The 23533-nt window shown below is 62.6% G+C and overlaps 2 protein-coding genes across 11 annotated transcripts in view; one reads left to right on the top strand and one right to left on the bottom strand.

Moving 5' to 3' along the window:
- Positions 1-14483, top strand: part of KCNAB2 (potassium voltage-gated channel subfamily A regulatory beta subunit 2) — an 83257-nt gene extending 68774 nt beyond the window's left edge. For 5 of the 9 annotated variants that reach the window (XM_046013721.1, XM_046013705.1, XM_046013712.1 and 2 more), the window contains 10 exons: positions 166-210; positions 846-889; positions 2667-2753; positions 3603-3647; positions 6586-6671; positions 8447-8567; positions 8735-8829; positions 9678-9798; positions 10143-10231; positions 11675-14483. In XM_046013721.1, coding sequence (XP_045869677.1) covers positions 166-210; positions 846-889; positions 2667-2753; positions 3603-3647; positions 6586-6671; positions 8447-8567; positions 8735-8829; positions 9678-9798; positions 10143-10231; positions 11675-11764 — 823 coding nt within the window. In that variant the 3' untranslated portion in view covers positions 11765-14483. The remainder of the gene's footprint in view (positions 1-165; positions 211-845; positions 890-2666; positions 2754-3602; positions 3648-6585; positions 6672-8446; positions 8568-8734; positions 8830-9677; positions 9799-10142; positions 10232-11674) is intronic. The other 4 variants (XM_046013737.1, XM_046013728.1, XM_046013691.1 and 1 more) reach the window with 1 other exon arrangement.
- Positions 14484-15041: 558 nt separating this feature from the next.
- CHD5 (chromodomain helicase DNA binding protein 5) overlaps positions 15042-23533 on the bottom strand; it is a 58681-nt gene continuing 50189 nt past the window's right edge. Inside the window, exons 35-42 of one of the 2 annotated variants that reach the window (XM_046017918.1) lie at positions 23042-23179; positions 22673-22781; positions 20962-21094; positions 20355-20550; positions 19395-19558; positions 19155-19269; positions 18996-19049; positions 15042-18453 (exon numbers count right to left, since the gene is read on the bottom strand). In XM_046017918.1, coding sequence (XP_045873874.1) covers positions 19042-19049; positions 19155-19269; positions 19395-19558; positions 20355-20550; positions 20962-21094; positions 22673-22781; positions 23042-23179 — 863 coding nt within the window. In that variant the 3' untranslated portion in view covers positions 15042-18453; positions 18996-19041. The remainder of the gene's footprint in view (positions 18454-18995; positions 19050-19154; positions 19270-19394; positions 19559-20354; positions 20551-20961; positions 21095-22672; positions 22782-23041; positions 23180-23533) is intronic. The other variant, XM_046017928.1, reaches the window with a different exon arrangement.

Below are 23533 nucleotides of genomic sequence, written 5' to 3'. Positions count from 1 at the left end.
GCCCCAGGACCCTGGGCTCGCACACCCCAAACATGGAACGATTGAGAGGTACCTGCGTCCCACCGCAAGCTCCCAGAGAAAAAGGGTGCTCCAGAGCCTCCGAACGCTGGTGACCCCCCCCACCGCGGCCGCGCCCGGTAACGCCCTTTCTCCTCTGTTCCGCAGACGGTCCAGCCTGGTCATCACCACCAAGATCTTCTGGGGAGGAAAGTAGGTGCAGCGGCAGGCGATGCTCCGGGCCGGGGTCAGGGTTTGGGGGGGCCCCTGGGGCGAGCGTGCAGCCGCCTCCCCTGGATGGTGCCCGTCCCTACTGAGCCCACCTTCCAGAAAAGCAGCTTTGACTGAGTTGCCTTTTACTCAGACCTTGTTTGTTATTTTTACTTTCGTGGATTTATTATTTTTTCTGATGACAAAGGTAACATCCTAAAAATTCTGGAAAACAGGAAATTCATGAACTGTCTAAACTCTTCCACCCACCCCGACCACAGACCACCCCACCAGGTTCTGGGGACTGGCCCCACATTCTCTCTAGGGCTGGACAAAATCGGCTTCATAGGAATTCTAAATGGGCTGATTCTTAATTAAAAAACCAAAAAATCCAAGGGAAACCGAAGGACGAATTGAGTCACCTCCCCCTCCCGCCTGCGGCGACCCTCTGCCCCAGTAGCCAGGCAGCCCCGGCCCTTCTTCCCGCCTGCGCGAGCACATCCTTCGGCTCGTCCCCCAAGTGGAATCAGACTGCACGTGGCATGCACTGACCTACTTTTTTTTGCCTCACATTGCATCATAAACATTTTCCCCAAAACCGCTTGCAACATCGCACACGCTGTTGTCCTGTTTTTCAGAGCGGAGACGGAGAGAGGCCTTTCCAGGAAGCACATCATAGAAGGTGAGGGGGGGCGCTCTGGCCGCACACGGCCCCCCACACCCACGCATCCTCCTGCAGGTGCACCAGTGAAGAAAGCCAGGTGTCCCCACCCCACCACCAATGCACCCCATGCTCGGGGGCTGACCCTCTCCTTCTACCCAGGCTCCGCAGCACGAGAGCAGGACCCCAGGCGCCCTCAGATGGGCAGTGATGTCTTGGAGAAGACAAGACAGGCCTGGGTTGCAAGCGGGGCTGGGCCCGGTGCTGACCGGGGAGCCCGAGCAGGGGACCTCGCTTCCCCAAGCCCCTGCGGCAACATCTGTAGAATGGGTGTGGGAAGCGTGCCCACCTCTGGGGGTTTGGAGAATTGGGAGAAGCCCAGGAGGGGCATGTCCGACAGAGCCCGGCGCTCTGAACACAGACCTGTTGAGAGAGAGAGGAGAGATGGGGGGGTCTGGCATGCTGTCTGGCTTATCCTGTGATTATATCGTCTTCGTGCTTTTTCCATCTGTGCTCATTTTCATCAAGGTAATACACTCCCTCCTCTAAAAATCAAATGATGGGGGACGCCTGGGGGGCTCAGTTGGTTGGGCATCTGCCTTTGGCTCAGGTCACCATCCCAGCATCCTGGGATCGGGTCCCACATCCGGCTCCCGGCTCAGCAGGGAGCTTGCTTCTCCCTCTGCCACTCCCCCTGCTCATGCTCTCTCTGGCTTTCTCTCTCTCAAATAAATAAGTTCTTTTTTAAAGAAATTAAATGATGAGGAGGCCCCGGGCCTTGACTCTGCAGCCCTGTTCTGCCCTTGACTCTGCAGCCCTGTTCTGCCCTTGACTCTGCAGCCCTGTTCTGCCCTTGACTCTGCAGCCCTGTTCTGCCCTTGACTCTGCAGCCCTGTTCTGCCCTTGACTCTGCAGCCCTGTTCTGCCCTTGACTCTGCAGCCCTGTTCTGCCCTTGACTCTGCAGCCCTGTTCTGCCCTTGACTCTGCAGCCCTGTTCTGCCCTTGACTCTGCAGCCCTGTTCTGCCCTTGACTCTGCAGCCCTGTTCTGCCCTTGACTCTGCAGCCCTGTTCTGCCCTTGACTCTGCAGCCCTGTTCTGCCCTTGACTCTGCAGCCCTGTTCTGCCCTTGACTCTGCAGCCCTGTTCTGCCCTTGACTCTGCAGCCCTGTTCTGCCCTTGACTCTGCAGCCCTGTTCTGCCCTTGACTCTGCAGCCCTGTTCTGCCCTTGACTCTGCAGCCCTGTTCTGCCCTTGACTCTGCAGCCCTGTTCTGCCCTTGACTCTGCAGCCCTGTTCTGCCCTTGACTCTGCAGCCCTGTTCTGCCCTTGACTCTGCAGCCCTGTTCTGCCCTTGACTCTGCAGCCCTGTTCTGCCCTTGACTCTGCAGCCCTGTTCTGCCCTTGACTCTGCAGCCCTGTTCTGCCCTTGACTCTGCAGCCCTGTTCTGCCCTGTTGCTAAGGGCTCACTGGTGCGGGGACGCAGGCTCAGCTTCCCCTCCGTGTAGGATGACCCGGCTCTCCCTGTCACCCCATGGGCCCTTCATTCAGTTACAGAGCATTTGGCCAACAGACCCGACCACCGCCGGCTTTGGGGTGTGGGCCCCCTTCAGTCCTGGCTTTTCTTCCACTCAGGTGGGGCTCACCAGGCGCCCGCACGTGTCCCCACACAGTCCCACAGCTTCCGGCGCCACGGGCCTCGTCTCTCCCTCCTCCTGCTCCCCGAGCCTCCCCAGGGGCTCAGGCACCGGGGAGTGTCCGTGCTGATGGTGATGGTCCCCTCTGTCCCCTCCCCCAGGCCTGAAGGCCTCCCTGGAGCGGCTGCAGTTGGAATATGTGGACGTGGTGTTTGCTAACCGCCCAGACCCCAACACGCCCATGGAAGGTAGGTTCTCCCCGACGGCTGCTACACCGGGCCCCGCGGGGCACCCGGGCCGCTGGTCGCAGGCTGCTGGTGGGGGCGGGGAGGGGCGGGGTGAGCTCAGCCGAGGTGGTGGGGGGGTCGAGGGGGGCCCTCACTGCCCAGAGGTGCGCCCTGGCGCCTCCAGGCTCACGCCCGCCCCGTCCTGGCTTTGGGTCCCGGCTTTGGGTCCGCGCCTGCTCCCCATGCCCCCGCCTGGGTTTAGAACCATGTGGAATGTTCTCTCCTCTCAGCTGTTCATATTCTGCAGCTAAACGAAGTCACGAGACGATGGCTCTTTGCAACTGCCGTGTTCCTTTCCGTCACATTCCCGTCCGGCGGGGTCTTCCGCTCTGGGGAATAAATTGTTACTTAGAGAAGGGGAAAAAAATGTGCCGCGCTTGGAAAAGCAGTTTGGATTTCCTTGGCCCTTCTTTATTCTTCCCACTCCTGCCATCTCCGCACCCCGTGTCCCCCCCACCCCCACCCCACTTCCTGCTTCAGACTCATTTGTGCTTTGCTGCTTCAGGGATTTGGAAAATTAGGTTCTGTTCAAGTTATCTTTCCTTCATCTGTGTCTCTATATATACGGCGCACGCGTGTGTGTATATATACGGGTGTGCGGTGCGTGGGGTTGGTTTGGTTTGATGTGTGTGCTTTGGTTTTTTTGGGGTGGGTTTTTTGTTTGTTTGTTTTGGGTTTTTTTTTTTTTGATGAAACAAGTACTCCGTGAAGGAGAGTTGTGCTTCCTTCCCCTGCCCTCTGTCATACCGCGCCTCTCCGTGTTCCCGCAGCTATAAACTCTGGTCTCTCTAAATCTTTCTTTATCACCAGGGGACCCATTTAGTTCCTCCAAGTCCAGGACATTCATCATAGAAGGTACACAGCGCCCTTAGCCTGACTATTGACTCCGTGTCCGACCTGCATTTTATGAGACGGTGGTTTTATTTACGCCACTCTCTTGCCCCCCAAGACAAACTTCTCCATAAAATGCATAAATGAAAACTAAGCGCCCTATGAGAACATCTTGCAAGTGAAGGAAAAGCAAAGCGGTGTGGAGCCCCTGCCCCTGCCCCTGCCTGGCCCGCCTGTCATTTCATTCCTCCCCTGCCCCCCCCACACCCGTGCATGACCCGTGCCCGCCCACCCCACCCCCGCCTTGCACTGCCGTGATCCTCGGGGTGGGGGGGGGCCGGCTGTCTGTCTGCCAGGGCTCTTCTTGATTTGGGGATGCTGTGATCGGCGCCTGAAACCTTGACCCTGGATGGTCTGGGAGAGGGTTGGAGAGACCAGGGGCTCACAGGAGCAAACATCAGGGACCCCGGAACATGTGGCTTCCAACAAGTCTTAACTTCATGGGGCACATTTGCTAAGCTGCAGCCTCAAGCAGAAGCAAAACCCACCAGAGGCAAGCTGTCCCGTCACAGCATGCCGGCTGCGCCATGAGCATCGTGGCCGCGCGTGGTGCTCGCGTCCCCTGGACGGGCTGGGCCACCGGCCACTCCCCCCGCCCTTGCCGTGCAGCCCGAGCCCTCCTCCATCAAAACGGACTCATTTCTTTCCTTGAACAATAGCTCTGCGAGCTGCCAAAACTCCGAGACCTGGAGCAGCCCCTGGCCATGCCCGGTCTCTGCCGGCCCCCAAGCTAAGGCCCTGCCCAGGACCCCACACCAAGGGCAGGCCATGGTCTCCCCGGGGGCCAGGCTACGGCCCACAGTGGACGGGCTCCTGCCTGCCAACTGCCACCTGGCCCGTCCCATGTATTATTTGTGACGAGACAGTAGGTACTGTGGGTTCTGACAGTAGCTGGATGGATTCGGTCCCACTTCTGTTCAACGGCATTAAATATTGAGGGGAAGACTGTTGTCCCTAGTTGTCCCCGTTCCTGGGGCCGCCGACATGGCGCGGCAGCAGCACAGACCGCCGAGCTTCCGGGTGTGGGCTGCACCCCGCCGGCCGCTGCCCCGGGACCCCTTCTCTCTCAGGCCAGCCGCCAGTTCTCGCAGGCTCCTGCCCTGGTGGCCGGCGCCCCCAGGCCCTCGGGGGACTCCCATCTCTGCACGGAAGGGGCGCTGCAGGAGAGAGCCATGCTCCCGGGACGGAGAGGCAGCCGGGCTGGTGGGCAGGGCGGTCGCCCACTTCCCTCTCAGGCATGTAGGCCTAAGCCTTGGCTGGAAAGATCCATAGTGTTGCTGGTTGGTCACCAGGGTCCCCTCAGGGTGTTCCTAAAGAGGGTGACAAGGACAGACACCCGGGAGCCTGGGATGTAGGCAGATCCCTTCCTGGGGCCCCCAAGCCTTCTGACGGGGTGGGTCTCCTTCGCATTGAGTGGTGTTGGCATTCAAACCCCCCGCGGCCTGTTGGCGGTCCCCGGGGGTCAGGGCGAGTGTCCAGGCCTCCCTGCCAGCCCTCCGCCTGAGGAGAGGCAGAGAGGAGCCCAGTCCCTGATCTTGGAAGGAAGGAGAGGGCAGGACTGGTCTGCAGGCCTGGAAGCTGACGTGTGATTTTTCAGGGGTCCTGGGCGAACCCCTGACACCAGCACCCCAGAAGCCCCGGCTCTCTGAGCTCTCCACTGAAAGAGGGACCTCAGCCAGAGGGGCGCCCAAGGACCCAGGGTGGGTGGGAAGTGACACCCCAAAACACGGGCAGCTATCAGCAGGAGAAAGTGCCCGAGGGCCGGTGCCATTCGGTGGGGAGCTTTGGGAACAAAGCCTGCCTTCTCCTTCCTTCCTTGGGCTCTCCACCCGCTGCTGTCTCGGGGACTCCAGCCGCCACCCCCTATCTTGGCAGCAGATGAGGAGCAGGCCACCTGGGGAGAGACGGGACTTCCAGGGGTCAAGGTTGCTGCTTCGTTTCTGGACACACTTGTCCTTCAGCCCTACTTCCCGCCCTGCCCTTGGCCGTGGGACTTGCAAGCACTGTATGGGTCCGTGAGGGATCTGACAAGTAGCCCTGCCCCCCCGCAAAGCTGCGAGACAGTTCGAAATTTTTCAGCTGGAGGCCAAGTCTGTTTTAAAAACCACAACGTCCCTGTGGACGGAAAGCGCCTGGCATGGGAGTGGCGGGAAGGCTGTCGCCGGCGGATTTGTATTTCTCAGAAACTTTTCCGAGTCCTGGGAAGAACCGATCGTGTCGCGGGGGTGAGGCTCCCTTGCCTGACACCGGGCGGGTTTGAGAACCGGGGTGGATACAAACAGGGCTTTCCGTGTCTTCTTCCGGCTCTGGGGGACACGAGGGAGCTCCCCTCCACGGCCCCCATCCTCTGGGCGCATCCAGGGCCCCGCCCTGCCCTTGGTCGTGACAGAGGCCGCTGTGACCTCTCCATTCAGTCTCAGATCCCAGTGCGAGTCTGGCGTAGCCCGAATCAGAAGACTGAAACAGGCGACCTCTGTGCTGACTTCCTGATGCCTTTTGCCCGTCTGTTTCGTCCCCAAACGAGAGAACCCGCCCTCCCCATCGGACAGTCCAAACCCACATTCTCCGATCTCACCTTTCCCTCGTCACTCCAGTGTGCCACAGAGACGCCTCAGTCCGGCTAGAACCTGCTTCTCAAAGATCCTTTACAAAGACTTGTAACTGTTTGGGGAAATTGTTTCCGAGACCAGCTTCTTGGATTGTGGTTCGCTGTTCTTCCCGGGGTCCCCGAACGGCCCCGCCACACCCGACTTTGGAGCCAGGAAGTACACTGCTTGCAAGACACCTTCGCAGCTCCCCCTCCTCCCGGCGCCCCGGCTGTATTTGCAGAATGTCCCCAGGCTGCGCCCACGCCCCTGGCCACCTCACCCCCAACCCGCAGTTTCCCCTTCTCTCCTTACAGAGACCGTGCGCGCCATGACCCATGTCATTAACCAGGGGATGGCCATGTACTGGGGCACGTCGCGCTGGAGCTCCATGGAGATCATGGTACGGTGGCGGCCTCTCCGCGTGTGTGGATCCGTGGGACGTGGGCTCCCAGCCCCCTTCTAGGGATGAATGGCAGATCCAGGGCCACTGGCCCCGATGGCACAGATTACTGGCTCCTACAGCGAGGGAGGGTTTGGTGACGTGTGGCAGTGACCTCTGCAGGCAGGGCTCTTGAATCCCAGCACTGTGTGGCCTTGGGCAGATGGCTTGACCTCTCTGAGTGTGGTTTCCTCACCTGTAGAACAAGACCACTAGGACGACCTAGCTCCTCCCCCCAGGAGGCTGCTCTGAGAGAACAGGTGTGACCCTCTCCGCAGAGGAGCTGGAGCTCAGCCGCCGGCGCGGCACTTCCGTGATGCTCCCGCTGCCGTTAGATTTGAGGGCTCGTGTGGACTAACTCCCATTTAACCCTCACAGCACCCTACAAGGTCAATGTTGCTGTCATCCTGTTTTTCCAATGCAGATGTTGAGGCACAGAGAGATTAAGTAGTACACCCAAGGTCACACAGGGCGTGCTGAGGTCAGTCTCTGAACTGCAGCTCTCTGGGCCTGGGCTGCCTCGGAACGTGAGCCGCTGCTGGGAGCCCAGCTTCCGTCTCCCAATCCTGAGTTGCCCCTCGCCCACGCTCTCAGGAAAGCTTCCCCTCCCCTGGCCCTTCCCTCCATGGAGCCAGCAGAGACAGAGGCCAGCGGATGTTTCTTGGTATTTCTGGGTGTCCCAGAAGGGTCAGCGGGTGCCCCCCACCCTCAGAGGCAGGCAGCTGGGGGCCCAGGGGGTGGGAGAGCAGCGGTCTGGGGACCGGGTCTTCCCAGGACCGTCTCCAAAGGCTGACCTTCCACCCCTGCTTCCAGACGCCCTCCCAGCCTCCGCCCTTCCCACGCTGCTCCTCCCAGAATTCCCCACATCCTGGGGTCCTTGGCAGGGGCTTTCTCCTCTGGTGAGTCCCAGCTTTCTGCTTCATCAAAAATATTAAGCAGAATTTCCAAGTTAACACAATTCTAGACGCCGGCGATTTTCATCTGCCTTTGGCACTGGCAGCATTCCTGAGCATGTGGCCTTTTTCTGAGGCTGCCTGGAGCCAGCACGGAGCTCACCGAGCTGTCTGTGTCTTATCCCCATTTTACAGATGCAGTAGCTGAATCTCAAACCAAAGGGGAAAGGGCGTCTCCGCTGGCAGACAGGGCTTCCCGGTAGTCTGTCTGGAAACCTCAGCCCTGGCTCACGCCCATCTGGTGGGAGTGGAGGGAGAGTCTCCAGAGTCTGGGCCTTGAGCTCCAAGTCCCAGAAATGGGATGATGCCCGCCACTCTCCTCTCCTGGCGTAGCATTTCCCGCCACGGCCACCGTCATCCCAGGGCTGGGGCTCTGGAGTCATGACCCTGATAAAAACAGTAACCGCACAGCAGGCAGGCACTGTCCTGAAGGCTGTGAACAATGTCAGCGCAGATGGGGAAACTGAGGCAGAGAGGGGCGAGCTTCTGCTCCAAGGCCACCCAGCCAATAAGTGCCGGAACCCGAGTCTCTCTATTGAGTTGTGCATTCCCCCCATGCCTTCAGCTGTGGGTTTCACGCCCTCTCCCATCAGAGGGGGCGGGGGCACAGGCTAACAGTTTCCCAGGAAAGCCGTGAATCTCCCCAGAGAGGAGGGCGTGGGGAGAGCAGGCGGGCCAGCTGTTTCCCGGGACGGCTTCTGTGTCTCCCGCCCCCGCTTTCCCGGGCAGCCCCCAGCCCTGCTGATGGACAGGGACCATCTGTGGTCCTGTTTGCATCCCTAGGAGGCCTACTCCGTGGCCCGGCAGTTCAACCTGATCCCGCCAATCTGCGAGCAGGCAGAGTACCACATGTTCCAGCGCGAGAAGGTGGAGGTTCAGCTGCCCGAGCTCTTCCACAAGATAGGTGGGCTCCCCGCCCCCCCGGCCTCTTCCCTGTCCCTCGCCCCACCCCAGCTCCTCTTCCCCCTCTCCCCAACCCACCCCTCCTCCCCTCTCCCTTGCTTTGTCCCCTCACCCCTGCCCCCTGCATCGGAGCCCTGGGCCTGACCTCGCCTGGCTTTCCTCTCCCAGGAGTGGGCGCCATGACCTGGTCCCCTCTGGCCTGCGGCATCGTTTCTGGAAAGTACGACAGTGGCATCCCACCCTACTCAAGAGCCTCCTTGAAGGTGAAGGAGCGGCCAGGCTGGGGGGAGGGGACGGGCAGGCAACAGGCATTCGGGGTGGACGGACACTGCGGGGGTGGAGCCAGGGCAGGGGAACCAGAGCCCACCTCTGGAAAGGCTGCCCTGGTCACAGGATTGCCCCGGCTGAAAAAGCGCTTCCACTCCCTCACCAGCCCCGCCACGCCCCACCCCCAAGGCCCGGGCCGGGTCCACGCGTGCTGTTTGGGATGGCCCCTGCCGCAACAGATACCCCCCTGCACATTCTGTGGCCCGAGTCCGGGCCCGAAGAGCTGCTTCCTTCATTCCCCAGAGGTGATCCGGAGCAAGTCCCCCCCACCACGCAGACACTTCTCTGCAGTGGGAACGCAGGAGGGTCTCCAAAATGCAGGGTTTGGGGGAGGAGGAATGGCAGGCAGAGAAAGGCCTACCCAAGTCAGGGCAGATCCAGCCCCAGAGCCCCCCTGCCTCGGGTTGGAGGATGGCCTGTCCACCCCACCCCTGCCCAGTCCACAGCGGAGTCACGGAGTCCCCTGGAAGTCACCGCAGTGCCAGGGCTGGGGGCAGCTGAGACCACAGCTCCCCAGAGCTCTGGTCTCGGGGCCAGAGGCCAAAGCATTCCTTCCCAGGCTGCCAGGCTCCTCGTCCTGGCTCAGGGGCCCGGCCTCAGCAACCCCACAGGCTCTGGGCTTCCCCTGCAAGGGCCCCGTCCTTCCAAGTGCCCAGCTCTGTTCTACGGGGGCACGGCTGATCTGGGGGTGCGGATGCTGCCGTGGCTCAGCTCGTCAGCCGTCCACAAACACAGGTCCGGGTGACCTGCCCTCACCTGTGTGCTCTCCACACCCCGCCACCAGGGCTACCAGTGGCTGAAGGACAAGATCCTGAGTGAGGAGGGCCGGCGCCAGCAGGCCAAGCTGAAGGAGCTGCAGGCCATCGCCGAGCGCCTGGGCTGCACCCTCCCCCAGCTAGCCATCGGTACGAGGACTTGGGGGGTAGGGTTGACTGTTGTCCCCAGAGCCATGTCAGGAGTCCCTGAGAGCCGGGGCTGTTCCCTGCATCAGCCAGGCAGAGGTAATGGGGCCCCAACTTTCATGGGAAGAGAAGCGTGGGGGGTCATCCCTGAGCTGGAAGCAGTTGGTGCCAGGGCTCTCCCAGAAGCCTGTCCAGCCCTGTCCCGGGCAAAGCCTCTACCCAACATCCCGGACACACTCAGCGCCACGACCAAGAGGCCGGGTCTCTGTGGCCCCGTCAGGGATAGGGCGGAAGGAGGGGCCCCTGCACTGGCTGTGTGTCCCTCACCTCTGGTCTTCCCGCCCCAGCCTGGTGCCTGAGGAACGAGGGGGTCAGCTCCGTGCTCCTGGGTGCTTCCAGCGCCGAACAGCTCATGGAGAACATTGGAGCCATACAGGCGAGTTGGGAAGGGCGGCTGCTGGGCGTGTCCCCCCCCCAGGCCCTGGGGCCGAACTCAGGGTCACAGTCAGTCCTTGGTCCAGCCCGTGTTCGCTGGGCACCTCCGTGGGCCAGTTCTGCCGCGAGCATCCGGGCTACCGCAGAGCTCCCCTAGAAGCCAGCTCTGGAAGAGACGACAGTGGGCACCGAGCGCAGGACGGGAGGAAATGAGACTCTGACAGGCCCTAGAGCAAGGGCAGGGCTAGGGTTAGAGTTGGGGGGCACAGGAGGGTCATAGTGCTATGCGCCCAGGCTGAAGGGAGCCATGGGTTAGGCTTGCTGAGAAAGTGACGTGCCCGCAGAGTGGGACCTGCAAACACCTGGAGGAACAGAAGAGGAGGAGGGGGGCACCGGTGGGCGGGGCCTGGAGCAGGGGCGGGGCCTGGAGCAGAGGGGGCACGGCAGTGCCCAAGGGTTCTAGGGACTTGGGTGGTTGTTGAGTGAGACAAGAGCAGAGGAGGGACCCAAGGCCCACCTACATTTTATTTATTTTTTTTTAAAGAATTTATTTTTTTTAAGATTTTATTTATTTTTTTGACAGACAGAGACCACAAGTAGACAGAAAAGCAGGCAGAGGAGGGAGGGAAGCAGGCTCTGAACAGAGAGCCCGATGCGGGGCTCCATCTCAGGACCCTGGGACCATGACCTGAGCCGAAGGCAGAGGCTTTAACCCACTGAGCCACCCAGGCACCCCAAGAATTTATTTATTTATTTGACAGAGAGATCACACGTAGGCAGAGAGGCAGGCTGGGGTCGGGGGGAATAGGTTCCCTGCTGAGCAGAGAGCCTGGCACGGGACTCGATCCCAGGACTCTGAGATCACGACGTGAGCCGAAGGCAGAGACTCAACCCACTGAGCTACCCAGGCGCCCCCCACCTACATTTTAAAAGGATCCCTCTCTTCCTCGCTGTTGAGTCAGGAAAGACTTCAGGGAATAGAGGGGGCGCAGGGAGACCCTCAGGGAAATGACCCCCTCGGAGAGGTTTGGATCCTGGATGTTCAGGAAGGTGAGGCCAACAGGATGGAGGCACGGTCAGAGGCAGTCTGTGGAGTTCACCTGGAAGGGCGGCCTTGCTGTTGGTTGAAGTAGGGAAGGCTAGGAAAAGTAGTTTGGGGTGCAGAAGTCAGGTGTCTGGCCCTGGAATCTGTATTTTATGCCTTCTAGATGGTTCTAGAGCTCTGGAGCTTGAGGCGCAGAGATAAACCCCAGGGGGTGTTCCTCTCTGCCCCAGACCTTCTAGAACACGGAAGCAGCATAGCCCACCTCTGCTTCTGCCCAGAAGCACGATGTGAAGAGGCAGGACAGGCTGGCGGTGGCCAGAAGGTTGTCACCCAGCCTCCCCCGCAGGTCAGGCCAGTCCTGTTGGTGGGATTCTGATGAGCTCTCGTCCTCGCACACAGGTCCTTCCGAAACTGTCGTCTTCCATTATCCACGAAATTGATAGCATTTTGGGCAATAAACCCTACAGCAAAAAAGACTACCGATCCTAAGAAGCCCCCGGCCGCTTGCCCGGACACTTTTCGTTCCCCTCCTAGTCTCTCTTGTTCACTCGCTTAAGCTGTTTTGAAGCCAAGTCCGGGGTGTGGTTTGCCTCAAAAAGAAAACATCACGGCGAGATGTCCTTGGGGAAAAGATCTCAAAAGTCGCTGCAAGACACCATTCGCTGCTTCGCGGACCGAATTCAGATCCATACGGGGAGACCGCACCAAAGGGGCAGGGTGCTGGGGCGGTCCCGCCCGAGCCTGCCTGCAGCCTCTGCTCACCCCCCAGGAAGAAACCACCACCGCTGCTCCCAGCCTCAGCCCTTCCCAGAGACGCCTCTAGTCCAGGCCAGGCCGAGCCCCGGCTGGGTCCTGGGGGCAGCAGGGCTGGCCTCTCCTCTCCTGAGAACCCCCAGCTGGTGTCAGGGGTGGGAAAGAGGAAACCAGGTCTGGCTTTTCCCCGCAGTGCCCTCCGCTGGGGCACTGGACGTAGGGCGGGGCCTCCCCGGTGGGCGTCTCCCTCACCTCCCTCTTGTTAAGGGCTCCCGGCGTTTTAGGATAGGCCTGACCCCAGATTCCTTCTGCAGCTTCTTGAGCACCACGACCTGCCCCCCATGAGTCTCCCAGGGGCCTTCCGAGCTATCCCTTGACCCCCAGCCACCCCCCTTGCTGGCAGAGGCCAAGATCCAGGGGGACCCACTATCAAGTGGGGCCCACGGGAAGTTCGGGGGTCTAATGAGCTCATGGCTCTGCTAGCTTCCTCCCTGCCCACAGGCCATGAACCCCGTGCCCAGAGCAGCCTAGAGCACTGGGGAGGGGCACGACAAGCAGGCTCCAGCCCAGGTCCCTCCAGGCCCCCAGCTGCTCTCCTGGCCAGGTGCTCTGTCCCACTGCCCCTCAGTCCTGGCCGCAGAAGGCCCTGAGGTCGCGGGTACGTAGCTGGACAGCGGCCGCCGTCCACATTCTAGGAGCGCACTTTGGCTCTACCTGGGGGTGGGCTTCGGGTCTGCACAGAGACCACACTCAGGCCCGTTCAGGGAGGGCGGGTCCCTGGGGGTTTCTGTGCTGCATGCCTCAGGGCTGGGGGACCTAACCATCAGCAGGAATTCCCACAGTCTAGAAGACCCCAGGATTCTCTCCCTGGAGCTGTGCCTTCCTTAAGGCCTCCGATCCGGTCAGGGTGAGGCACCCCGTGTGAGGGGGCTAAGTCTGGGTGCCCCCGACCTCCACACACACCCCTGTGAAGAGGTCAGGACCGCTGGAGTCAGTGGTTCCTGCTGCGCATCCCCCCCACCCCCACCCCACCAGCCTAGACCAGGCCGATGACAGGGAGTTGGGGAAGGACGGACAGAACCGACAGCCACAGGCTGGGAAGGTGGAGGACGGGAGGGGCCGGCGGCCAGGAGTCCCAGTGCCCACGGCCCCAAGCTATGGGCCTCTGCTGGCTGTGCGGGGGGGCTGGGGCCAGGAGCCACGCGGCCGTAGGAAGCCTGTGTGCCTCCAGTCTGGGCGGCTCCCCACCCCGCCACCCCCACACCCTCACCCACCCCGGCCTGCTTCGCCCTTAGACGGGCCACTGTCGGAGGAGCCCCTCCCTGCCATTCCCAGAGGACCTGCTGGCCCGTCCTGGCTGGGCTGAGGCCTTGGAAAGCCACACGCGCAAGCAGGGAGGCGGGGAGGGACACAGCTTCCATTCCTGACATTTGTGCGGACCCTGGAGTCTAGAACCCTCGCCCCTCCTCCCGGACCAGGCCCCTGGGGGTTCAGGTCCACCAAATCTACAGGCTGCACACTGTGGGTGTGGGGAGGGAGCGAGCCTGTCCCCGCAGGGCCCCCCCTCCTGCCTGTGGCCAGAGGGACCAGGTCGCCCACCCCTCATTGGGGGCAGTGGCAGGGCCCCCAGCCTGCCCACTGTGGAGGACGGACCATGGGTTGCAGCGGGGCCCGAGGGAGGGGCCGCTGCCCCCCTCACCGGCAGCCACACCTGGGAAGGCCACGTGTCTGCCAGAGGGCGGCCTTCAGGGTTTAGCCGGGCTAAGGCCGAAATGCCCATTGCCAGGACCCAAGCAGCTTCCTGGCCCCGGGGGCGCCGTCCACAACCCCGTTCTGAGGGGTCCCCTCTTTTCCACAGTCACTGGCAGGGAGGACAGGGCTCTGCTTCCTGGGGGAGGGCCCCCGACTTAGAAGGGGGCTGGTGTGGGGGAGGAGGTTGGGGGGGTCCCAAGGGCAGCTAGATTCTGGAGACAGGAGGCCAGGCAGAGACAGGCCCTGGAGTGGCCCAGGCCCTACCGGGAGGGGCAGCCCCCCAGGAGCCCCGGCTGACCCCCAGCGAGCCTCTGGCCCTCCCCTTGGGGCAGACCCCTGGGGAGTGCCGCACACAGGACAGGACAGAGGCCCAGGCTGAGGGCAGGGCTGGGCTCCGTCTCCCTAGCTGACACGCAGGAGCCCCCATCGTTTCTCATCCCAAACCCCCAAACCCCGCAGGAACCCGAGGTCCCGAGGAATGACAGAGGGGCGGACTCCGTCTTCTGTCCTCTTCCCCTCATGTAAATAATGCGCTTTTCTTCTCTCCCCTTTTTTTAAACGAACCGACCACGGCTTCTCAGCTAACCGCTCCCAGCTGTAGGCGGAGACCGCCTCACGCCTCCCGCTTCCAGACACAGCTGAGATGCAGCCACTGTATTTATGGAATGACAAATAAAACCCCAGCCTGTTGGGGGTCTGCGGCGCTCTGCTCCTCTCGTTTCCAGGGGCCCGGCTGTGGGCAGCAGGGAGGCGGGGGGGAGAGCTTGGGGGGGATGCTGCCGCCTGCAGGGGCTGGCAGCCTGGGTCCCCCTGAAATCCTGACCCTGGGGCAAAGCGTCCAGTTGGGGAAAGGGCCCCAGGGGAGAGGCTGAGACTGGGGACTCTGAGGCCCCCCCGTAGCCTCACGGGATGATTCGGGGACAGGGGTGCCCCCCCACCCACCACACACACATTCTCTGTTGTTGGGAGGCGGCCGCGCTCTCGGGGTGCAGGGAGATCAGGATCCAGGGAGGCCCATGGGAGCCACTGGGGGCTCAGGGTTTCTCGGACACCGTGTTGTGTTTGCATCTGGGGGTCCAGGCAGGAAAGACAGGCACCACCGCCTCTTGGGGCTCCCTTTCCCAGCAAGCCCCTCAACCTCACGAGGCCGTGTCTTCTCAGGCGGGAGACGGCTTCGGGTGACCTCCCCCATCCCCCACAGGCCTCCTCCATCTCCGGCTCCCACCCCCATCCCAGATGAGAATCCAGGAAGACACTTGGATTGAATCCTTTCCCCAAGGATTTATTAAAACACAGAGAACCAAGACACACACACACAGTACAAAGTAAAGGGGATTGTGTCAGCCGCCGCCCCTCCCTGTCCGGCCGCCCACGTGTCCTGCCAAGGACCGGACGGGTTGCCACTCACAGGGGCTCAGCTTCCGGCTCCAGCCCCTTGGCCGGGACCCTCCCAGCTGGGACCCTCCCAACTCACCCCAAAACCCCTGGTCCCTTTGCTGGCCTGGGGCTGTACCCAGGGCCAGGGGTCTGGCCCCCTTCGCTGGCCCGGATGCCATCCGAGGGGGGGCGGGCTTGCTCCTTCATCCCCCCACGCTCCCAATGCACAGGGGGTTAGGACCGTTCCCTCGTTTCCAGCACACGGGAGCCAAGGGGGGCTGGGGCTCCCATCTCCATGTCGGGTTCGGGACATACACACACACCCAACGGGCCCTTTCTGGGTTATCTCACCTAAAAAAATACTTTTGTTTAAAAAAAATCTGAAAACTAAGAAAAAAAACCCAAAACACAACGCCAATGACTTTGGGCTGATGCACCACGACCTGTAAACTTGCAGAAATATAAAATGGGGCAGGAGCCAGCTTCCTCGCCAGAGACCTCGGTGGGCACAGGACAGCGACAGGCGCAGCGGGGCAGGGGGCGCCAGAGTCCAAGGCCAGGCCAAGACCTCAGCCCCCACCCCCCACAGAGCCCCGCCCTTCCCAGTTCTGGAGGCACTCCTACCCCAAGCCCACCCTCTACACGACCATCTGGCGCCCTGGGACCCGACACGGGCGCAAGAGCTACGGCATCACCGCAGCACGAGGTGGCCAAGCAGTGTGGGCCGGGGCGGCCCCAGAGGACCCGGGAAAGGGACCCCCGAAGCGCAGGAGGGGGGCACCTGCACCAGCTGCGGCTGTCAGCAGGACCTCGGTCGCAACCTGCAGAAAGCGAAGGAGCCCCCGAAGGTGGCTTGCAGGGAGGGTCCCTGCCAGGGGAACGCACTTCTAGGGCAGGCGTGTGCGAGAGCGGGGCCTTCTGGACGCGCTCGGTCCCCCCGAGCTCCCCTCGTCACCTGCGAGCCCAGCAGGCGATGCTTTCCAAAACCATGGCCCAAAGCCTACTCAGCACTGGTTTAAATAATAGGGCGGCTGAACTAAAACGCGGGCTACCGCTGGAGGAGTCTGCCTGCGCACGAAGCCCCCCCTGGTGCCGGCAGCAAAGACCAAACCCAGCCCAGAGAGGCTGAAGACCGGGGATGCCCCGCTCCCCCCGCCACCCCTCACAGCAGGAGGTAACTGATAAACTAAGGAGAACACAGTTGGAGATCCATTTTCCTCTCCCAAACCAGCCGACCGGAAACCCACTCCCCGACGCCCCCAAACCTCCCTCTTGGGCCTCCGGGTGCCGATCGTGGAGAGCTGAGCCCTTCCCAGACCTGGCCATGGCAGACACCCAGTAAAGGAGGGAAAGGCCTGGCGTGGAAGCAAAGATGGGGGACAGAGGGAGGCTGACAGCGGGGGGACTATTGGCCCTTGGGGCAAGGCAGTGGAGATGGGGGCCTCCTGGCTGGACACTCAAGACCCAGTCACTGTGGCCGGGGGAGGCCAGCACTGTCCCCAGTGAGGCCAGCCGTGGGGTGCCCAGAGATCTGGAAGGGGAGTGTCTCAGGGCTCTGGGTTGGGAGAGGGCTCGTGCGGTCACCTCGCCTGTGGCCTGAGCCAGGAGCCTATGCAGGGAGGCACGGCAGGGACCCCAGGGGACTGGAGCAGGCCTGCCCCAGAAGGCGGGGCCAACACAGCTGCGCACATGTCCTGGAAACCTGGGGGCCATCCTCAGGACTCTCGCCCACGGGGCCAGGACCGGGGCCGACTCAGCCTTAAAGGTTCTGAGACTGAAGCGAGGGGACACCAAGATGAAGAGGTTTTGGGGGTCTAGCCATCAAGGGGTTCAGAAAAAGCCATTTACAGAGGACACTCGGGACCCCAGAGGGCTGGCTGATTGCCCAAGAGGCCCCCAGACAAGCCCCCGAACTTTGGCCCCTCCTGGATTTCTGTAGCCAGGACACTTCCCCAGGAACCCCCACCCCCAGAAAGCTTGGAAGGGAAAAGCCTTCCAGTCTGCGGCAGGCAGAGGAGACATCGGACGCGGGCCCAGGGCCTGGCCCACAGCTCCCCCCCCCAGCAGGGGCCCTCACGGGAGACCACCAGCTGAGTGCAGGAAGGGGGCCTGTGGACGTTCCCCAGAGAAGACGAGGCAGGAAGCCTCGGACGCTCCAGCTTGGAGGGCTGGATGGCCATCAGGCAGTCCCCAGCCTCCAAGCCCAGCTGTCCCCAGGCCCTCTGACAACACGGCTGTGACCAGATCAGGGCCTCTCCAGGGAGAGAAGGACAGGGCTAAGTCCGGGCCCCAAGGGGTGGCCCAGTTTCCTTGCATCAGTGGCCATGAGACTGAACGGGGAGTGTGTAACTAGAGGGGGGTGTGACGGGCCTCCCAGGGCCCAGGGCAGGACCAGGTTTCCGGGGCCCCTTCCAACAGAGGGCAAGCCCCTTCCCACAGAGTCCGAGACTAAGGCTCTAGCAGCCCCTGGGGGACACGTGCAGGATCCTCCCCTCCCTCCCAGGAGCACAGGCCGCGTGTGACCTGCCAAGCAGCATGGCAGGGGACACAGGCCCTGTGCCACGGCTAACAAGTCCAGGGCCTGCAAGACGAGCTGGGCCAGGGACGGACACCTGCGGATGGGCTGCCCTCCCCCACCTGGAGAGCCCAGACCTGGTGGCCTCCAGCCCCGGCAACAAGTGGGGAGAAAACACCCCTAGCCCCGGACACCAGGCGAGATCTCTACCCGGGGGCTGGGCAGCCACTCCCCAGTCCTGACCCATCCAACACCGGGGAGCCCGGCGGGGGGGCGGGGCAGAACACGGGCAGTCAGGCGGCACAGACGGGATGGGGTGGGCGGGGGCACCCGGAGGGCTCCCCAGGCGGGCTGGGTCCACGGGGCGGCAGCCGGGTTTCCAGGCTCTTCCCTGCGGTCTGGAGCCGCCGGCAGAGACGTGAGGGCTGCAGGCAAGGCCCCTCCAGTACGTCCGTGACTCGACGCTTACATCAAGACAGACTCGTTCAAGTCTTCGACAGGAAAGTGCAAAAGATGTACAAGTAAATGAAATCTCCTCTAAGAAGTTCTCCAGCAAAGGTGGCCAAGGGGCGCGTCCCGCTGTGGGGCGGGTGGGACGCTGGGTGGGACGCGGACGCGGTGCTGAGGCAGCACTTCTGGGCTCCAGCCCAGCCGGGCGGGGCCTCGTCCCCCGTGGATGGCATGACTCGGTTTCCCTTTCTGTCCCAAGCTGGCATGGCTCCTAAAAAGGCAGCAGCTGTTCTCTCCTGGGGGGGTCGGGCAGGTGGCCCGGCAGGCGTGGCTGTAAGAGGCCCGTGACGGTCACCCCACTGAGCGGCCGGGTCCTCGTCGGGAGACCCCAACACCTGTCCCCGCCAACTCCCGTCGCAGGGCGCTCCCGACCCAAGACCTCGCTGCCACACAGCGAGGGCCAGAGCGGCCGAGGAAGAGAGCAGTCTGGGGGGCGGTCGGCCTCAAAACCCCCAGCACCCCCACGCCCAAGCGGCCGTTCCTACGAGGACGCACAGGGTTCGGGGGGCCGGGGGAAGAGGCCCGAGTGAACTGGCGGTTTCTCGGGTGTGAGCTCCTCTCTCCTGACCCGCTCCGACCCCGAGCCGCCCCGCTTGCCAGGGCAGGGAGCTGATGACCTGGGCTGCCCGCCACCCCGCGGGCAGCGAAGCCGACCCGTGCAGACCGGGTCTGGGGCGGCTCGCTGCAGCGGACACAAGCGCGCAAGGACGCGCGGGAGCACGCCCGGCGGCCCCGGGGCTGACCCTGGCCTGGCCTGACTCGCCAAGCCCAGGAGGGGGACCAGGGGCCGCAGGCGTGCAGGTGCAGACTTACCTCAGCTGGAAGTGAGCACTGCGACAGGGGGACAGCGCGGGGACAGCTAGATATCTGTGAGAGAGACAGAGAAGCTCGGCTTGCCTGGGGTGGCGGTGGGCAGGCCGGGTCCCCGAGGGGCGCCCCTGCACGTGCTGCCCGGAAACGGCGGGCACCTACCGGTCACATAGGGCCCCAGGGGCATCTGGTTGTAGTTGACAATCCCTCCCGGTCCGGGGCCCCGGAAGTTGGGCCCAAAGTTGTTGTTGTACATCTGGGAGTTGCCGAAAGCGCCCTGGAGGCAAGGACCCAGGTTTAAGGTCGTAGTCCCGCGCCCCCTCCCCTCCAAGCCCCAGCCCGGGGGACACCCAGGGCTGCCGGGACAAGGGACCGGGCCCGGGCATGCGGGCTGAGCCTGACCTGCTGGATGGTGGGGTCGCCGGCCCGGTTGGTCAGACGGCTCAGGATGCTGCGCTCCGACATCTGGAGGCGGGCGGCCACGGGGGGGATGCGGGACAGCATGGAGGGCAGGCGCGTCACGTCCGCCTTCATGTCGCTCAGCAGCTCCTCCAGCTGGTTCAGGACTGCAGGAGGGACGGGGGGACACGGGGGCGCTGCTGACCACCGGCAGGCTGGTGCTCACCCGCAGGGTGATCACACTCCGCAGGCCCCTGGCACAGAGGGCGCGTCTTGGCCGGCCCACCAGGCCCACGAAGCGGAGACGGGCCACCAGGGCGAGCAGCAGGTTTCCCCGGGGGCCCGAGGGCTACGGACAGGAGAGCCAGAAACCTGGCTTCGGCTAGGCCCTCCGCCAGCCCCCCAGCTCCCAGGGAGGCCCGTGGCCCCGGCCCAGCGCAGCCGCAGGAGACGTGTCCCAGACACAGCAGGATCCAGCACGTCCAGGGCTCTCGTGGAGCTTGGCCTTGGCTCCCCTCGCCCCTCCAGCCAGCCTGGGAGCTTCCCGAGGATCCGCAGCAAGGAGTCAAGGGTCTGAACCCCAGGAGGTCTGGGGCAATTGCTCCACCGCCTGGGCGGCCACATCCCCGTCTTTCAAACGGGCCCATTAACCTTACCGCTCAAGGGAATGAGGAGCAGTACAGAGATGCCGTGTTTAAAGCCTATCGTCAGGGCTTGATAAGCAAGAGTGGGTGAGTGGAGCACACGTCTGCGTCACATACCCCCAGCCCAGGGCCTACAGGAGGCCGACTTTGACAACAAGTCCAGAGGAGGCGGGGCCCAACGTCCCCGGGGCTAGATGATGGACTGTCCCACCCTGGAGGAGGTCATGGCCTCCGACCTGACTCCCGGCCCATCGAGGGCTGAGTCCGGGGGCCCAGGACCCACCCGGCAGGAGGAAGGCAGGCGGGCCGGCTCCCTTACCCTTGTGCAGGACGGCGTTGGCCGGCTTGTTCCCGGCAAGGGACTCCTTAGACAGGTGCTGGTGGCTCTCGGCAAGGCACTCCACCTCGGCCAGGCGGGCGTTGAGGGCCATGGCGGGGTGGTTGGGGTCCTGGGTCATGTTAAGGTACGCAGCCCTCCGGAGCTGCTCCTCGATGACCAAAGCCTGCTCCAGCAGCTGGGGGATGGGGCAGGATGGACTGAGCGCCGCCCCGCCCCTCCTCCACCAGCACCCACCCCACCACAGGCCCAGGATCTGGCAGACAGGGAAGGGGGAGGACGCTTCCACCCATCTGCTCCGCCTGTTCTGCTCTTAGCTCCCCCCTTAGAGCTCTCACCAGTCTGGGTTCTCGGCATCATCACCCAGGGCAGGGACACTCACCCAAGGGGGCCTGGCCCAGATCAAGGACCCAACACACTGTTTGTTGATTGACTCCACGACTGACCATGGTAGACAGCCCGGCCCACCTCCAGATACATGGCGAGGGCGGCTGCTGGTCAGTCACTGCCTTGCCCCGCACCCCCGCCCCGTGTAATCTGCCTTCTTGCAGCAGGTCCTCCCCTGCGGGCTCTGGCCTAGGGGACTGACCTTGAACCTGCGGGCCAGAAACTTGTTCTTCATCTCCAAGTAGTTGCCCTTATGGATCTCGGACTTGAAGGGCTCATTGAGGATCATGTATCTCGGGTCATTCTGGATGTCCTGCCAGCGGGCATAGCCATGCCTGGGTGGGGCACCGTCAAGGGCAAACCCGGCCATGGTGGGAGGTGGGAGGGCGGGGGGGGGGGGAGACCAGCCTGGGTTCAGCGACCTGGCTTTGTGCTTCCGGACCAGTCATCAACCTCGGCGGCAAGGTGAGCGAGGAGATGGGGGCGGCATGACGGCGGACACTGACGGGGGCCCTCAGGGGCCCAGGCGGCACTGAGGCCTCGGGGACCAAACCCTTCGTCCTAACAACCCGCAGGGCGGAAACTTCAGGTCCCAACGCCCACATCTGTGACCACGCCCTCATTTGGAAATGGAGCCTTTGTAGATGTTTTCAAGTTAAGAAGGGGCCATCACGAACCCAGTGACTCCTGTCCTTCTAAGAAGAGGAAATTTGGACCCAGACACACAGACACCGGGAAGAAGGCCATGTGACCACGGAGGCAGAGACTGCAATGGGCAGCTGCCCAGAGACCCAGGGACTGAGGTCACCACCAGAAGCTGGCGGGAGGCAAGGGTCGGTCCTCCCCGAGAGCCAGCAAGGGAACAAGGACACACAATAGAATTATCTTGCCCAGGGTCCCATAGTTAGTGAGGGGGAGGGGCAGGATTGGAACCCAGGCAGGCTGGCTCCAAACCCCGTCACCTCCTCAACGACAATCAGTACGCTCTGGTCCCCAGGCCACACCGGCCCCAGCCCGTTTTCTTAAACTTTTACTGGGCCGCGGTCACACTCGCTGGTTTACTCATGGCGCGTGGCTGCTTCTGCTACAGTGAGTGGAATCATTACTCTGCAAAGCCTGAAAGAGTCACTCTCCGGCGCCTTCCGGGAAGGGTTTGCTGACCCCTATTCTAGAACACTCTCCCCCTCCTAGAACCAGGTCAGCTTTGCTGAGGGGCTTTCCGTGCGCAGCTGTGTGGCCCTCCCCGTGCCCCCGGGAGGTCTGTGCTCAAACATCACCTCTGACCACCTACTAGAATATGCAGCCGCCGCCCCCAGCACTCCGTTTGCTCCTCGCCGGCCCCCAGCCTGTTGGGCGCCACAGTCGGCTCACTTACAACCCTCTCCGAATGTCCCCAGAAGGATGTGAGCCCCGGGCAGACAGGGACTGGGGGGTGCTCCTCAGGGTTGCGTCCTCCATGCCTGGCACGTGGGAGGGCAGCAATCAAGACTGAATGGATGAGTACGAGCCCCCGGTAAACGGCAATGCCTCCCCGCCTCAGACGTCATAACTGGGAGGCGGTGAGTTGTGTACCAGGCAGGAATTAGGCAGGTTCATGGTGGACTCAGGGGGACGCGCTGTGACTTATTAGCCGTGTGTCCCTGGGCAAGTCACATGGCCTGTCTGAGCATCATTTCCTCCCCTTTGTAACGGGAATCACTGTGGTGCCCCTTGGAAGGCTGCTGTGTGGACGGAGCGAGCACTGGGCAGGAAGGGACGAGCCGTCGCCAAGGTCACCACCGCCATCGCTATCACCACGAGGATCGTCCTCAGCACCTGGCTCCTGACTCCTCACCCCACACACCCCATGTCCCTCCCTGAGGTCCACAGAGAACAGGCCGGAGTCCTGCCTGGCCGGCCGTGGCCAAGGATACGTCACGATGCCCGCCAGCAGCCAGTAGTCATGGCGCCGGTGCCAGATGTCGTAGATTTTCCCCGAGGACACGGCGGCTCGTTCCTCATTCTGCCACAGGGTATGCAGCTCTGGGAAGCCGGCCGAGGGGAGCAGAGTCAGGCGCCCCCTGTCCCTCAGAGAGGCAGGTGGGGAAGTCTCTTCTTCACCACCCACCATCTCCCCACCCCTGAAGTGCAGCGATCCCAGGAAAGGTTATAGAATGCACTTTTATCAGCCACTCACAGTTTAGTATAAAAGAGCCATCTGCCCAGACTCCCAGGACCCGCGTGGTTAGGAAGCCCGTGACAGCCACCATCCCGGCTCTCTGCCCACCACCTCAGCCCCATACCTGTGAAGCCCCCATCTGCAATGTTGAACATGAATTTGAACTTCCCATTCTTGTCTTCCTTCTTCCCCTCCTCGTCTTCCTCTTTGTCACCATTTTGCTGCGTTTCCATGGGCTCCTTCTCCTCCATTTTGGGGTCATCTACGGGAGGTCAGACCCATATTCATTCACCCATCCGAAAGGTGCTGCCCAGGGGGGGTCTCTGCCAAGGACTGGGGACTGAGGACCCAAAGGCAAGTTGGAGCCCTGTCTCCTCGTCCCCAAGGGGCTCACTGTCGAGAGGGACTTTAAACAGACAAGCCAGCAGCCCCTCTCTCCGTCCAGAGCTGGGAGGATGGGCTCCAGGCCCAGGTGCCCCACTCGATCAGGACAGCCGGGGACGCGGGGCAGCGCTGTGAAAGCGCACATGAAGTTGGCGGCCGGCAGTGCTGTCCTGGGGAATCTGATCTGAGGATGAATATTCCAGAACATTCCAGGATCTATAGGTACACTAAG

The sequence above is a fragment of the Meles meles genome, chromosome 1, assembly GCF_922984935.1.
Source record: "Meles meles chromosome 1, mMelMel3.1 paternal haplotype, whole genome shotgun sequence".
Classification (NCBI taxonomy): Eukaryota; Metazoa; Chordata; class Mammalia; order Carnivora; family Mustelidae; genus Meles; species Meles meles.
The sequence above is the reverse complement of the archived record's forward strand: the minus strand, read 5'-3'. Positions and strand labels throughout refer to the sequence as shown.